Genomic DNA, 17,191 nt, shown 5'->3' with positions numbered 1-17,191 from the left:
GCTTTGCAGGTGTTCCCTTCCCCAAGCAGTTCCAGCAAGTTTGCACTAAGATCCTCACCCGTCTCTTCCGTGTCTTTGTCCATGTCTACATCCACCACTTTGACAGCATCATCAACATGGGTGCTGAGGCTCACGTCAACACCTGCTACAAGCACTTTTACTACTTCATTAGGGAGTTCAGCCTCGTTGACCATCGGGAGCTGGAGCCTTTGGTAAGGATGCCCGAGGGATGGGGAGGTGGAGGGGGTGAAAGTGGCATGGGCTGAACACAGCGCTGGTAGATTCAGGTGGGGGCTGGACTCCGAGCAGTGCAGTCACCCTCTCTGGACTCTTTCAGCCACCCTACCTCAGAAGCACACCCACGTTTTCCATCCTGTAACCATCAGCCTTAGTGCTCTGAGAGAGAACTTCCCAGCAACACTGAGGAAAACCTTTACCCTTTGAAAACGCTCCTTAAACTTTCCCTCTGCTGCCATGTCTATGAATTGCTCTTCGGTATCCTCAGGACCACCGTAACATGGTGTCCCTCTATACTGTCTTGGTAGCTCTAATGCAATTTGCACATCAAAGTGTTTCCAGCCAGTTGTGTCCACATGGCTTTTAGAGGTCAGATTTGAACCCAAGGTCTCCTCTGCACAGTCCTGAGTTTTCCAATTAGCAGACTAAGGTCCCTGCTTGAGATCCTAGTGTGAATTACAATGAAGCTGCAGGAAGGCAAGCCCCAATAGGACATGTAGCTCCAGACAACAGCTATAAAGGCCAAGCTGGAGCTCCCAAGTTTCTCTGCAGCCTCCCTTGGGAAGCAATTAGCCAAGCAGAGAGCAAGAATCCTTGAAAGTAGCACGACTAGTAGGAAGCAGAGGCCAGACAGCCCAGGCACATAAACTAGAAAATGCACATGGTTCTGTAAGAGAAGCAAGTGTGTCACAGGCAAAGTTGAGTGTGGTCTGACTTAGGGAGGACATGTTGCAATGGGGAGAACAATTAACAGGGAACCCAGCAGTTAGCACACTGTGATAAGGGCTGGGTGCAGAAATGGCCATATCCAGCAGCAAGGCAAGACCCAGAGAGAGAAAGAGCTGAGAAAAGTCCCAGCATGAGCTGTCTGTTTAGGAGTATCTGGGGGTGGAGAGGGGCGGATGCCCCTGCCCCTAAGTGCTAAGTGCTCTACTCCTCTGCTTTCATTTGTATCAGTCAATTTGCTGCCTGCCTGCTCTGATCGTGATGTGGGGGGATGGAGATGATGATCTAATCAGGGGAGACTTGGATGACAACAGCATCTACATTATTTTGTAGAGTTTGATTGTGACTTATATTATCACAATGGCCCTCAGCTCCAGAAAATGGCAGCTCAGCATCACTCTGTCCTCTGTTAAGTCTTCCTCACCACCACTCCTCATTACATACTTCTTTAGCCTTGATATAAGCCCATAATGGTGTCATCTCCTTTGACCGGTGCTTGCTAATTTAAATAATTAGCACCTAACAGCCAAAGCAGAGGCTGACATTGCTAAATAGGCTTTCAATGCCAGTGACTCACATGCAACAGGAGATGATTTATGGGTCTGGATGAATCTAAGATGAACAGATTTTCCCGTGAGATGCAATCAGGGTTAAACTACAAGGAAATGAGACACGTTTACTCTGGTCTACCTGTGTCTCATTTCTTGGTGTGCCCATTGCCTGGCATCCAAGCCCCAAGCAGACCCAACCACACAGGAGACCTCCTTCTCTCAGGCAATGAATTGCTGTAGGTGTGTATGAGAGCATCCTGCAACCAGAGGACAGCCGTGTCCGGGATGCAGTGCTGAGCTGAGGGAGGAACAAGTTGCAGCAGCTTATAAACAACTTTCTAAAACTGAAAATGGTCCTGCTGGCCATGCTGTTAACCCAGGAAGGCTGTAGCTTGACCCTGCCATCAGTCCCAAAGTCTGTATGGGTTAGGATTGATCCACTAGCTTCCACCAGCATTTCTCTCTGCTGCAGGCAGGGAAAGCAATAAAATGGGATGTTTTTCCATGGACATCCAAAGGGCTTTCCAATGAGCCCCTGGGAACCTGGTGTGGCTCCGATGAATTGTGCTGTGGAGCATGTGGGGAGCCTGGCAGTCATGCTGTTCTGGCTTTGCTTCAGCAGCAGTTGTGAAGATGCACAAATAGTAACATCCAGCCTCTGCTGCACCTTTTTTGGAAAGGTGGTAATCTCTCAGTAGGGATGAGATGAACTGTCCTTGAGAGGTTCAGTCTCTCTTGACTGTCTCATGAGCCCAGAAAGCTGTCCTAACCTTGCATTTAGATGGCCAGAGTTAGCCCCCATGAATCCCATGAGGGAGGAGACTCCTGCCTGCAGAGGTGCCTGTTCCCTGCACGTGATTATGGAAAGCCCCAAGCAGCTGGAGGGAGCATATCTGGAGCAGGACAGCAGGTCTCTGAGTGCTGTATTAAGGTTGGAACTTTCCAGATGTGGGCTTTCTAGTGAGGAGCCCCAGTTTTCAGATATAAAGAAAGAAAAAACCCAGCACCTCCCCAGCCATAAAATGTCCCATTAGGCCCAAAAGCTTAGAAAACTCACAAGGACTGTGGGATGAGTGAGTTCCCAATTTCTAAGCCTGCCTCTGGCTGAATCTCCCTTTGCTGCCTCAGTTTCCTTTTTGTCAAGATTCTTTGGGGATGTGATTTCTTAGCAGCAAATCTTGGGAGCCGAGAGTGAGATGGATCCTTTGTACAGGCAGAACAGGAAGGACGTGATTCACTCTCTTAACAGATCAAGAAATACGGCAGAGAGAAGCCGCGCACTTGCTTCCCTGACAAGGGCAGGTCACGGTGCTGGGCAGCAGCACTGGCAGCGGTCCAGCTGGTTACATACCAAGGCAGAACTGTGGGGATTTCCAGAGTGTGATGAATGCTTTGGACATTTGGGGCCAGCCTGAGGAACGCACAGATGGCTTGGTGGTCCACTGGCTGCCCCAACCCATCCCGTTCAAGGCTGCTTTTGTGCATGGTGCTGCACTAGTTCGGTAGGCTGCATGCTGTTGCAATGGGATGGTTACAGTCTTCTCACCCCTTCTTCCTTCTCGTTCTGAGGTGTTTGCAAACACTTCCTGTTTGCAACGTGATTTTGTGGCAGAGCATCGGCTTTTCATTTGATGGCAGGGTTCTGTGCTTGAGTGATTTTCCATGTTACCCCTACAGAGAAGCCATCTCTTTGCCACTCTCCCCCAATGGATTTTAAAAACAAAGCTTTCAGCACTGAAGAGCTGACATCGCAGCTTCTGTCTCCCTTGGTTGTATTACTAAAGGGCCTTTTATAGGGTTACTCAAGGGTCATCCTACTATCCTAGTTCTCCTTTTTTCAGAGTTGCATCCTTCCTTCTCTGCAGACCACTCCTACTTGAAATCTGCTTTGGGAGTACATTTTAATGTGCAAACCTTTCTCTGGGGTGTGTGAGGGGTCTGTGTGCACACACAGATTCAGAAGCCGTGAACTTGATGAGGCAGACAGAATCACAGACTCCTCGCTGCAGCAATGTACATGATTTGCAAGCTATTAGTTGAGCTCCTTAAGGCAAGGACAGATACCATCTTCCACCAGCTGAAAGCTGGGCACCTTCCTAATGCAGCTGGCATGATGCCATCCTGGCTAAAGAAAACAGTCTGTGAACCTAAACAGAGCTCAGTCTCACAGGTTTCCTGTGGCCCTCTGTTATTAGCACTCATTTGCATTGCAGTGTGACCATGGGATCCCTTGCCAAAACCACAAGTCTTCCTCCCGGAGGAGGCTCTCGACTCTTGGAGTAAGAGCTGGGAGCAGCTCCACATCCCGAATCCCTAAGCAGCTGCAAACAGAGGCTCTGAGTGCTGCACCACCTTGTCTGGCTGCTCAGTGGCTGAGTCAGGAGCAGGACCTGCATCTTTCAACATCTCAGCCAATGCTCTTTGTTGGACTGCGCTCAAAGCTAGGGCTTGGCCACAATAACCTTGTGCCACAGAGACTGAGGAGGATGCCAGGAAGGAGCTGCTGAGGCAGAGCAGTTCCCAGGAGGGCTGGCATGGGAAATACAGAAATGCTCTCCAAGGCTCCCACAGTTGCTTCCTCAGGTTGTTTTTGGACACCTACCAAACTGCCTGACAAGTGACGCTGCTAAAGCCTGTCTTTCGCACTTACTGTTTCTTTCTTTTCTCTCCCCCTTCAATGCAGAAAGAAATGACAGAACGAATTTGCCACTGAAGCATTTTGGCAGGTGAACTCAGCTGGCTTATTTGGAATCTGATGGGACAAGACACCCTGTGGTGGGAGGCCTCTTCCCAAGGGCTCGCTCTGGGCATTTCGACATGAACTACAAACACTGCAGAAGAGCCTCTTCAGGCCAGGGCTGAATCCTGAGCTTGCCAAGCATCTCTGGACAGATTTTTTCATAGATCCCAGTCTCTGTTGTATGGCTCCTTAGAAAGTCACTGACTTACTGGAGAACTAGGCAAGTCTGGTTGACTTTTGCACACTCTGGTTTCTAAGACTCAATCCCATGTTTGATATCATCCCTGCAGCTACCTTTCCTCTTGTTTTGATCTCAGCTACACTGATCTCCAAATGTTTTAGTAGTGATTCCTGCCCTGTGAGCAGGTGTGACCTTGGCTACCAAATGGTGCCTGTTACCTTTCTTACACGCAGTGGGTTTGTGATAACATCCGAGATCAACTCTGCGAAGCTGGTGACAGTTGATCATGTGGTTAGTTGCTGATGTACTGTTTTTAACCATGAGCTATGAATGTCTTTCCTTCTGCCCTAGCTCATGCTTTACCAAAGGGACCATTTTTCCCTGCAAGGGATTTTTCACACTTGGCAGATGGGACTTCATGATGTTCTAAGATGCATCCAACACTGGCTGGACTAACGGCAAGGTGGCCCCAGGACAGTGGAGGTGAACTAGCCCACTTTTCAGTGTGATCAGCACAGTCTACCAGAGAAGGACTCAGAAAGTGGTGGAAAGAAACTGTTGCCAGAAAACAACATTACCAACATGTCAGCATTTCCTGACATGTTGCCTTGGTTCAAGGTCAGCAGATGCTGTCTGTAGAAACTGTTTTCCCATTATCCAACCCTACAGCATAGTAAAGAGTAAATTAGGTGGAGAAGGGCTTTAAGAGACATCTAATTTATGCTGTTCTTCCACAAAGGCAAGATCAGTCCTTCATAAACCTTTTTGACCTTTTGAAAGCATACTATTGCTACCTGGTCTGTGCCATTATTCTCCTGAAAGGTATCACATCTCAAAATCTCTTCCCTTTCTGCTTGCAATGCCTGATAACTTGTATTGTGTTCCCTGTGCCATTTTTCTTTTGGCAAAAGTTGAAGTCTTTTTTTGTTTTTTACTGGTTTTAGGGAGTTAAAATCAAATTGTCTGAGCCACAGCATTGTTATGCTTGTGTTTCCTGACCTTCTTCTGGGAAAGTTTTGTATACCAGACACAGCTGATATTTATAATCTGGGGCTTGCACATTTTTGGGGTAGGGAGGGGATGTGGCTAGAAAATGTAAATATTCAGGCCAACATTAAAGTGCACAAGTGATTTTTTTAGTGCTCAAAGTGCTTATTTTGTTGTGAAAATCTATTTTTTTTTAATCTTGTGTACCAGATGTATATTTTTACATGGAAATAAAACAGAGCAAAATAGACACAAAACCACCTGATACATCATTCCAATATTTTCTGTGTAAAATAATTAGTAAAAGTCCCAACATTTTTGTTCTGTTACTAATTAAAGAAACATTAATAACGCTGGTGTATTTCATTCTCCCCTGATTCACCTGTAGTAAGACAAGCATCCTAAAAAAGAACCCAGGATAACTTGAAGAGTAAGATTTCCCAAGGGTTGCAGCACTGATGGATATCAATACCATGTTGAGACCTCAGCTTGTATCTCAGAAAGCAGCTTTACACAGGCTAATGTTGCTGCTCTTCATCCTCCCCTTGCAGACTTTTCACCAGCATCTCACCTGAAGGCATTTTCCTGGTGATGCACAGTAGTGAGTCACACAGCTTGGTGTTGTCGGCAAACAATGAAAAAGTCAAACTTCTCCCTTCAGGAGGCTCAAGGGTGCCTATGAGTCTTCAGCATCCTCAGAGCTTCCACAAACATCCCTGCACAATCTGAAAGCAGGCAGAAACCCTGAGATGCATTACATATGCATGTAGCTCTTGTTAACCCAAGTTCCCCAAATGACTCATCTGCTCAGATGGCTGCCAGGTGCCTGGGACTCATTTGCCTCTTCGCAAAACCCCTGGGTTCTCCTGATGAAGGGGAGATGTGCTATTGCCAGGATTTTATTTTTCTTCTCTGCAGCCACCATGTCCTTTGAGACCAAATAAAAGGCTGTGGTGCCAGTCACCACATCAGATAGAGGCTGGCATGGGAGAGACACTGTGCTATGCAATGTCTGCAGACATTGAAGAATTTAGGAATAGCCTTGGATGGATGAAAAAAGGGCTTTGTGGAGCATAATGTCTCCTATCCCAGTGCCACAAGGATGGGATATGGAGAGGGTTTGGGCTTGGCCAGTGAAGCGTACTGCCCTTGGCTGGGCATAGGCAGGGGTCAAGGCTGACCTGCCCTGGCAGCAGCCCCATTGGCAGCCCAGTAGGGCTGGGCTGGGCTGCGAGGTGGTGGTTGGGGTTCGCTGGTCTGAGTGGCGGCTCCTGGGTTTAAGCCTGCCCATGCTAAGGCTGGACAGTCCTGGCTGAATGCTCACCAATAACCATGACATGATCTGGTCTGAGATATTCCTCGTCTCTTGGTGAAAGCTTGTAAAATCTAAGAGAAGACTTGGGAGGAGAGAAAACTGAGCCAAGGTGATGCTGTTGTGTCCAAGGGTTACAAATCTGTTCGTATTGGGCGATGACCATGAATCCACTTGGGATCAGAAAGGGGTGAGATGGGTTAATAGTACCAGATCCACTCCTTGATTACTTTAATGGTGGTAGGCTTAAATGCTGATTCTAGCAGAGAGTTTCACAACTAGAAGCAAGAGTTTTTTCCTTGAATGGGTGCAGCTTTTACTTTCTAGAGGCTGATGGCTTTGCTAATGCAGCCCAGTCAGCCAGATTCCCTCACGAAGGTCAGGGAAGGACAAATGACTCATAAGTGTCGAGAAAACCTCTAATCAGGAGTGTGGCATTCAGCTCCCTGCTGAAAAGAGACCCTGAGTCAGAGCTGAAATGCCAGCAGTGTGTGTGCGACTACTGCGTGTCTGCATGGATGTAGAAAACAGCAACAGCAAATGCGGGCTTTTACATGACAGGGTCTCTTTCTGGAGAGGTGGCTGTGGGGGAAACAAAAGCATGGTCTGCCCACAAATTCCTTGAAGGTCTCAGTGCAAAAAAATCCATTCAGCTCCGGTAAGGCACCTTACTCTGATGCTTTGAAATACCAGGTGATGACATCTGCTACTGACACCCATAGGGCAGGACTCACTACCTGTGTAGTTGCTCAATGCTGGCCAGAAAGCCCCAGGGTCTTCAACCTTTTTCAATGTCTGAGCTCACCCAAGCTTTCCCCCATCCAGGCTGGGTCACCACTGGGGTCAGCCACAGGTTCCTTGGCAGCAACACGGATAACTGGGATAGCAGTGTTGAGATTATAGCCATTGGATCCTAAGTGAATACAACAGTTCCGTGACTGCTGCTTCTTAAAAGTATCTGGCACTTGTTCTCCCAAATCATGTGTTTTGGTGGAAAACTTGAAAGAAGTTTGGGACTTTGCAGGAACCCTGGCCTGTAGGGCTTCTCTTGCAGAACAGCTGGGTCCATGTGCTGGCTGCTGGGGTACCTACTCCATACCCAGCAAGTGGTGGTATGCATTGTACATCCTCCTGCTGAGAACAATAATCATGAAGGGCAGGAAGCGGATCCATATTTTCAGGATTCATCAACTTGTATGATTCTTCAGCCTGTGTTAGAAGGAGAAGCTTCACCATCATTTGCGTAATCCTCCAGCAGCTATTTTATTATTAACTTTAAAGAAGCTGTACCACCTGGGGTTTGCCACTCTGGAACAGATGTCTTCTTTGTCATTCAATATTTTATATCCACTGGGCAAGTTATCAATTGCTTTGGGCTATGCCCTGATGACAGAGTGAGGTAAGCATTTTGCCATCCATTCATGTGGCTGTCAGGTGAGCATAGGTAAGAGCTGGCGGTCTCGAGGCAACTTGCTGTAGGTGTCCCGGGCTGGAGGCCAGGACCAGCACCACACTCATGGTCTCCCTCCCTTGGGTCTTACTCATCTTGCAGTCTTCCAGTAGTGCAAGTATTCACCACACTTACGTGCACTGGGAGGAATAAGGGTTGAGATGTACACAAGGTCTCGGTCCCAGCCTAAACTAGCTGAGTGGATGTGCTGGTTTTTATAGCTACATATAGGTGGAGGTAATGTTATGGAAGGCCTTTATTTCTAATACTGTGGCAAAATGTTCTGCTGTTTTGGTGACTGTGCTCATTTCTGAGGATTTGTTTTCTTTCAGTCCTTGGATTGCTTCTCTAACCCATAACTGGCCTTGTTAGGAACACAGCTAATGTCTTCTCTGTGCTGGAAGCAGGAGCCCCAGCATCTTGTCTAAGTCCTTCTTGCTTGACTTTGCAATCTGCTCTATATTACTGCTCTCTGATGCAAAAATAAATACCTAAGCAGAACAGGAATGCAGTGAAATGAAACTGGGATGCTGCATTTGAAAATGTCGCCACTTAGAAGGAAAATCATCTTCCCACTTCTGTTTCTAGCAGTTACAACAGTTTCCTTCCCAAGACACCCTTTTTATACTATGACTTCCAAAGTCATTCAAACTCACAAACATTCTAATATTATACTATCTTGTAGCCAGTGCATAACAATAGGAGGATTAAAAAAGCCTCTTCTGCATAAGCATGTAACAGAAGACTGAGAAGCCTCCCTCTCTGGTGGAAATCACTTGTACAGCAACACCTCTCACATCTCAAACCCAGTTGGGTAGGATGAGGATATCAACCCTTGCCTGTCAAATGAACTTTCTGAGAGTTTTGCTCAACTTTGGCCCCAAGACTTTTGTTTTGTCCATGTACAAATACTGTCTAAACCTCTAGACAGCACAGATAGATGTAGCATGTGGAGTATCACAGGATGAAACTGCGACATACAGAACTTTAGCAAAGAGGCTGTTACTCATCTGGGTAATAGCCTGAGGAACCCAAGGGCATGAGACATCTTAGCCCTGTTCATTTTAATAAGAATAGATCATCAAAACACCACATGTAACATCACCAGATCTCACCCCTCTTGTCCATGTCACATTGACAATGATGGCACAGACACAAGCTAAATAATCAATACCAAGTTGTAATACAAGTCAGACTAGTTGGACACAGCCCCATGTGCCTCCAGTGGCTGTCCAGGGGCTTAGCATTTGGGATAGCACGCAGTCTGCATTTCCCCTTGCTCTTCTAAGCAGGACACCATAGGAAATGGACTGGAAGCATCTGTAATGGGTCCTGCTGACTCTGGCAGAAAAGCGAGGAACTGTTGAGGATGGAAAGCAATCTAGGCTGGTAGAGTCACTGCTGCTGAACAGCTGTTTTGGGTAGATGGGGGATGCAGTAAAAGCCTCTGATGATCAGCTTGTACAGTGGACACAAGCATTTTTCTGCTTGTTTCTAGTAGGTTTGGTTTGTTGGTCTCCAGCGGACTACACATTTTCCAGGTCACGTGTTACTTGGGCTTTCATTCAACAGAGTCACTTCAGAATCTCTGTCCCGGTGGGCAGCTGGGTGGCACTGTGTGAGGGTGTGAGTGCTCCTCATGGGCCTGGCTCCAGAACAAGCAGGTTTCACCCTGGCATTCACATCCGTATGGGCATTTTCAATGTCCATTTTGAGAACTTTTCCATGTCCCCTGCTGTGAACCACTGTGCCAGATGTGACACTGAAACATGGTCTCTAGGGGTAGAGATATCTCACGCTACCCATAACACTACACATGAATCATAAGGTTTCCTGAAAAAAACAGCACTTTCTCTTTTATTTTTTGAGGGGTGGAGAAGGGACATTCACAACAAAAGAATGACACAGAAGCTTGATCTTGGCACATGTGATTGCATAAGCCTGTCTCTGGGTTTAATCACCTAAATGAGAAGTATAATTTTCAGAGAAACTGAGCCTGTACAAATTCCTTGAACAGCACAGGAACAGTACATGCTCTGTGTCCTGAAAATCAGACTAGATTGCAGGTGCTTAAATATAGATTTAGGTGCTTGGCTGTGGAGAGATAAGAGAGGAATAATTCTAGTCGAGGCTCGAAATCATTTTAGTAGTAAAACATAGGCCAAAGTACTGTGATCCAATTGTAATGCTGCTAAATCAAAACTAGCTCTGGTAATTACTTCTTATTTGCCTAACAGCCAGCATAGATGGCTCCTTATCTTCTCTGCTGTGTGCTGCATGGGTAAAAAGCGGACAGGTACTTGAAAAGCTATTAAAAAATGAAAGGAAAAGTCGTGTGGAAGAACTACTCTCTTTACTGTGGTTAATAAACCAGTTATACTGTTTGAGGAGGTGGTTCCTTCTTCACTTTTCATGGGACTTCACCCTGAAATATTAGCATAACCATTTCCTAGAAATGCCATGCTTATCTATTAAAAACAACAAATGAAAATAAAAATATTTTTTCTTTTTTCTCATGCTTTGTAACAGGCTATACTGAAACTTAAGCTTTGTCCTCTGGCTATGCGGGTTGTGCAGCTGGGTTATCTTGCAAGCCACAAAAGGGACAGAAAAACAAGGATTCAGGTACATACATCTTGCTTTGAGAGTGGATGCCTACTTTCACAGGCAGAAGATGCTGTGTTGTGTAAGAGCCTTTTAACCTATGGGAGAAAGGTGTAACAAAAAGCAACGGATGGGAATTAAAAACCATAATGAATTCAATTTGAAAACATGCTACAAAAATTTAAGATGATCTCCCTTGAACTTGATACAGTCCTAGATGTTGAGAGTCTGAAATGCGCTTGCATGGATCTAAGCTATTCTTGCAGACCACCTCTTACTTCCGTTCAAGTGGGACAGATGTTCAGACCTAAGACCTGAACCTTCAAGGATAAAAAATTTCAATGTGGTGTGGAAATAGGTGGGCAGCTAGGGGAGAGCAAAGACTACTAAAGCTCTCCCTGAGGGAAGAGGGAAACAGAAGAATCCTCCATCTGGATAGGCCACCATTCACATGGGGAAGAGCTGCTGTGAATGGCTTCGCTGTGGAGAAACTTTACCTGGGCTTGCACCTTGTTAGACATCAGAGTGCTGCACTAACATGCACACATAAGTGCATCCCTAGGAAAGCAGGCTTCAATACTTCTGCTGTTTATAGGAACATGCTCTTCCATGCCAGCCTGGCTGAAAGAACAAGGCACACTTTCATCCTGGGAGAGGATACCACAAAGATACCATTGATGTTCAGTAACCTCATCCTATACTGGGACCTGCAGGCTTCAGCTGTCTCAGGCACTGCTCTGCTTCTGGGCTGTTTCCTTTGAACCCAGGTGAGGAATTGGTAGCTCTCAAACTGTGATGCATCTTCCTGCCCCCTTGGCAGAGAAGACAGCAAAAGCAGGTAGCATATGTCTTAACTTGCTTTATATTTGCTGAGACTGTAGCTTTTAGTATTGTGGGTACCAAGCTGCATGTCCAGACTGAAACCATACAGTCCTGGAATGCTCATGGGTTAAAGCTGTAATTCACTAACTAAACTGACTTTGGTGTTTCTCTTGAGCCATTTTAACAATAGCCAACACTGGCAGAATTAAACAGCTTTGGGTGAAAAACACTGTTATCAACAAGTTATTGACCCTGTATGTGGCAGAAGAGTTGAAAGTTTTGGGCCAGTATAACTAAAAGAGGTTGTTCTTCCTCCATGGAAACTTGGAGATGGTTTCTGGTGCTCGGGGGGTGGGAAGAACTATATATCTCTTTGCCATCCACAGTCCTACAGGCGCTTTACCATGTGGCAGTTACCATCTCCCAGTTGAGATGTGGTAACAGTGTGTGCAAATGCCCGAATCCTCACAAATGCAAAATAAAATGAGTTAGAACATCTATATAATGAGACTGCTAAAAGTCCTGCTAACTTGATAACTTGCAATTTGCTTTGATTTTTCCAGACATATTCAGATTCCACTTCAAAGTTTCCCATTGTCTATCTGGTATCTGTAGCCATACAGTGCAAGCTGCGCACACACACAGAGTGCAGCAAAGCTTGCAGTCTCTAGGCATGAACATGTCCCACTTCCTAGCAAAGCTAGTATCTCCAGTGATGTTTGAAATCCTTATGGAGAAGATACTATATCACAAATGAGGTAGGGAGTAGTAGCTCACAGGAGTTCTTGTTGGACTTGATTTCAATTTACCGTATTAATTTTTTTTTGGTACAAACTCCAAATTTACCAAGTTTACATCTTTTCATTTAGCCTACTAAAATAAGTGGAGAACCGAAACGTCACCGAGGCTGAGAATAACCTTATCAAATGTCAATCTGAGTTGATATGGAAAACAACTATTTCTTTGCAGGGATACTTCTCTGCAAATGAATTCACCTTCCTGCTCAGCCTTACAATGCAAAATAGCACTGATAACTGTCTCTTCCCGAGCCTTTTTAACACCCAAGAATTAGGTCAGAGCTGCTTTTTGTAAAACTAAAAGAAAGGACTCATCTGCAATCTCCAAAGTAAGATTTCTGCTATTAGTGAATTTGTCTCTTGCAGCTCTTGGGGAGAGTGTGTGCCTTGTGCCTCTGCTGAGAAGAAAACCTGATTTTTTTTCCAGTCAAATATATTTACAGGCAATACAACCAATTAAAACTGGCAAAATTTAAAGCCTTGTTTGGTAGTAATAATTTTAAAGGATTTTAAAAAATATGTAAGTAGCGTATTTGTCTTTGCCCCACTGCTCTTACACTGCTGCCCCTCATCTGTAGCTGTAGTGGCCACAAAGAAGGCGACTTATCTTTCACTGCCAGATAAAAAAGGGGCAGCTGTTCTGCAGAGGTAAGGAAGTAGCTGCAGGAAATAAGGCTGCTACCTAAATTATTCAAGACACCGTGGGAAAAATGAGAAAATGCATCCTAATGTAGAAGGACTGTGATTTATCCCAAAGTGGGTAGGAGCAAGCAAGGCTGGGATACAGATTCACCATGGAGGAGAAGCAGCAGGTCAGGTGTACAGCACTGCCTTCTCGGAGTCCTTTAGGTGTTTCATCCCACGGTAGGGTTTTCATGCTGTGCCTCCATAGGCTTATACCCAGCTTCTTGGTTGTTACTATTTTTTTCTTTCTGCTCTTAGTCTGGCCTGCTTGAAGGCGCACCCGGCTTACTGAAAGTCGCCAAACCCCACTGCCATTAGCACCCTGCTCTGAGGGACAAAGGCAGGGGACACTTTCCCCTTGTCACCTGAGCAGCTGCTGAGGTACATCAGCACTAAGTTGCTCCCGAGGCCAAATGGAAACCTGTGAAAAATCACTGGCTCATGCAAAACACTTGCAGGGAGTGCAGGCAGCAGAGAAAGCAGGCAAGGAAATGATCTTCCAACGGATCTACTAGACTGCTGGTATTACAGACAGTGCAGGATCAACTCGTAAAGCTGAGACAAAAAGAATTATCCTGAATAAAAAGGCTTCTCAAAAGTTATCCTCATCACCCCTCCTGTGCTCTACGTTTTGTGAGAGACAGTACTCGGTGCAGGTGTTAAAAGTCTTACTGGATTTTTTAACTCATTAGGGTCTTGACTGCTGAGGTATTATCTGAACTGCATGTGCTGCATTTTGTTTGTCAATTAGTATCATTCTTCCACAAGCGCTTCTTGGCAACCCTGCAGAGGGATGGGGGCTGCAGTACAAGATGGCAGCCACCTGCCGCTCCACCTCAGGCCACCACAAGAGGGTCCCCACACAGCCCTCCCACCCTGAGGGGCCCTGTGTCCTGCTGCCGCTACCGGGGACACGGCCAGGTGCATATCCCTCTTCTGGGAAGAAGACTAAACTGCCAGCCTAGCTGGGGGAGCAGTGCCCGGGCCCAGCCGCCCCCCTAACGCCTGCTTCCCCGCCGCCTCGGGGGAGACCCCTCGCAGCCGCCCCGCGCCTGTGCGCGCCCCGCCCACCCACACTGCGCCTGCGCGCCCTGTGCGCCGCGACCCGGGGGCGGGCTCACCGCATGCGCGCCAGGCGCGGGCGCGCTCAAGGGGCGGGGCGGCCCCGCCCCTCCGCACACCGGAGCGCGGGGGCGGGCGGCCGGCGGCGCGGTGCCGCCCCCGCCGAGGGATGCCGGCGGCCGCCATGGAGGTGAGGGCGGGGGGGCGCGGCGGCGAGGCGGCGAGGCTCGGCTGCCCGGCCTCTTGAGGGGAGCTGCGGGAGGGCAGCCCTGAGGGGCAGCGCTCCGTGCCTGCAAGAGCCGCAGGGCTCCCCCGGCTGCGAGCGCGGGGCTTGTCACCGGGGCTTGCCGGGACTCCTGTCAGGCGCGGGGCTTGCGGAGGAAGAAGCACCTGAGCGGCGACAGCCCCGGCTGTGGGGTGGTGCCGGTGGCTGGGGACAGCTGGGGGTCGGTAAGATGCCTGCAGCCCGCCGGCCGGCACCGTCGGGGCTCGGGGCCCGCTCCGGAGGACGTGGGAGTTCCCTGTGCAGGGGGTCGTTCATTCCCCGAAGGCCTGAGCCGCTGTATCGCACACGTAGCGCGGTTTTTAATAAAGTGTGGTAAGTCTGTGAACTCCTGTGAGGCAGCTTTCTGTTAAGGGTATTGCTGGAGTGGAAAAAGAGCGGGCCAAGGCGAATCAACCTGCTCCTGGATTTGGTCATGCATCTTTTGGTTCTTTTTTTACATCTGTCGAAAACCCGATGAGACCTGTGAACCCTTGGGACCACTGAAAATCTGTCGAGGTTTAATCTCTGCTTCGCCTCTGCCCTGTCCGTTAGCCTGACCCGGGTGACCTTCTGAGGCAGCCCAGGGGGAGAAGCCAGCGCAAGGTGGCAGCTCGGCCGCTGGCTGCAGCAGTGCCTGTGGTAGCCAAAAACTATGACACCGCTGCCGTTAGTTTGTGAAATGTCAGATTTGTCTAAAAGTAAACCACTCTCTAGATTTCTTTTTTCCCCTCTTGTGAGTTTACTGTTTATAAAAGGCTGTCATACAAACTTACACCCCATGATTAGCTTGGAAAAATTGGCTTATAGCCTGATAACTTTGAAGAACTACAGTTTGGCGGGTTTTTTTGTTGTTTTGTTTGTTTTTTTTTTTCAAAACAGAGCTCCTCTTCATGCCTTCCAGGTGCTGGATGGAAGCAAGGCAAAATATCCTCATGGAGCTGATCATCTCCCACTGCTGTTCTAAAGGTAATTGCTTTTGCTGTTGGCAGCCTTCCACGTAATGTGGATTTAGGTGACCTGGACACTTGAAAGTTTCTTGACGATGATCTTAAAGGTCTTTTCCAACCTAAACGATTCTATGACATTATTTCATAATATGTATGCTGTATCAGTATTCCTGAATGCTTTCAAAAAAGATACTTACTGTTACGAGGAATTTCCTCTCACTTTCCAGTACCTTCCTAGTAACAAATGTTAAAACACTGGTGCAAATTTTATGTGATGTCAGATGTGAAAGGACAGTGGAGTTTAATGACTGTTAACTTTAGAGTTGAAAGTACAGAGGGGGTGAAAATGAAGAAAAAAATCACTCCTGTTTCAGACTTTAAAAACATGTTTAGTTTGATTAATCTCTCCATAAAAAGCAGCTTGCTAATATGGGAGTATGTTGTGTAGCTTTTTTTCCAGTGACAAATGTCATTACCTGGTCATTTGTGGGGTGTGGAGCAAGAGCAGGAAATGCTTATCTTGCATCTGTATGAAATTAAAAGTTGTCTTCTAAGAAGTTTTTCTCTTTGGTTTAGACTTGAAAACTAGTAAGGGAGTTGAGTGGGGTTAGAGGTGCTAATTGGTGATGCAGGGACAGTCTTCTGAGAATTGATGCCGTCAGACATAAACGAGAGTAAGCAGCTTGCTGTTTAGTAGGTGGCCCTCAATTTACTTGGCTTGTATATCTCCTTAATTTAGAAGTGCTCTAGGGATTAGAGGAGCCTTGAGTAGCTGAGTCAAAGTACTGTTGCAAGGACTTCTCTCATTTAGAATATGTGTGATCTGGAGTTTGAAATAACTTTGCAGCTAAGTTCCTACTGCACTGTGATGGAAACTCTTAAAAATGAATCTTCTGCCAGTGGTCAGTAGCATGAAATGTCTTGTTTGGCTGTACTCCTTTATGTGGAAGGAGGGCAGATGGTCTTTAGTGCAATAACCAGTGTGTATGTCATGTTATTCCTGACAAGGCTTACTGTTAACACTTAGTTGTTAGCCCCATGAAATACACCCTTTTATGTCCTCTCACCTATGTGGCTGTCTGAGGCATGTTGTCCTAGAACAAAAAATTAGAGATGACTATTTTTTTAAGTCACCTTCAGTCTCACTTGTTGTTACTGGTTCATTTATGGTGAGGTAAGTAAGTTTGTCTTGTTTGCCTTTGTTTTTCCGGTGGGGATGATAGCAATTCTGTTGCTGACATTCTGAATGATAACTAATGCTTTTAAAGAAATGTGTGTCATTGTAAACATAGGCAGACCTCAGCAGAAGATCTCATGTCTACAGCATGTATGCTAAAATATGCTATTTTCTCCCAACAGGAGAGGGAAAGGAATGCTGTGCGCTCTCCTGTCAATTAAAGTTCTCACTGCTTCTCCAGTAGTAATCAAGGTGAAGTAATAAATTGGGGTGGGAGGAATCTATTTGAAATAACTTTATATACTATCCTGCAAAATGAGATTTGCCCGTTGCTGGAGATTTTGGCTTGGAACCTCAGAACGCCAGTGCTTAGATTGCAGGGGCAGTGGTTAGCTGAGAGTGTGAGAAGTTAGACTCTGCAGCTTGTGTAGATAAGGTGCCTCTGGCCTTCTAAAAGGGTGGTGGAAGGGAGTCATAGAACTGTAGAGGTAAAGAAAAAGGTTGCTATAACCTTTTCTACAGAGTGAAGGATTTTGGAAGGATGGTGTCAGCTGTTAAACTGTGTAGGTGTTAGTGATGCCTGTGATAAGGCAGAATTAATAATTTTTCTCAGATTTGCTCTTTCATGAAATGACACCGCTTGTGCTTC

The 17,191-nt window shown here is 46.6% G+C and overlaps 1 protein-coding gene across 4 annotated transcripts in view; it reads left to right on the top strand.

The window, feature by feature from the left end:
- MOB3C (MOB kinase activator 3C) overlaps positions 1 to 17,191 on the top strand; it is a 38,794-nt gene that overhangs the window by 19,818 nt on the left and 1,785 nt on the right. For 2 of the 4 annotated variants that reach the window (XM_040610903.1, XM_040610902.1), the window contains 2 exons: positions 10 to 212; positions 4,198 to 4,350. In XM_040610903.1, coding sequence (XP_040466837.1) covers positions 10 to 212; positions 4,198 to 4,227 — 233 coding nt within the window. In that variant the 3' untranslated portion in view covers positions 4,228 to 4,350. Of the gene's footprint in view, positions 1 to 9; positions 213 to 4,197; positions 4,351 to 15,319; positions 15,385 to 16,724; positions 16,795 to 17,191 lie in introns of those variants that run through there. The other 2 variants (XR_005830189.1, XM_040610904.1) reach the window with 2 other exon arrangements.

The sequence above is a fragment of the Falco naumanni genome, chromosome 11 (genome assembly GCF_017639655.2).
Source record: "Falco naumanni isolate bFalNau1 chromosome 11, bFalNau1.pat, whole genome shotgun sequence".
Lineage (NCBI taxonomy): Eukaryota > Metazoa > Chordata > Aves > Falconiformes > Falconidae > Falco > Falco naumanni.
The sequence above is the reverse complement of the archived record's forward strand: the minus strand, read 5'-3'. Positions and strand labels throughout refer to the sequence as shown.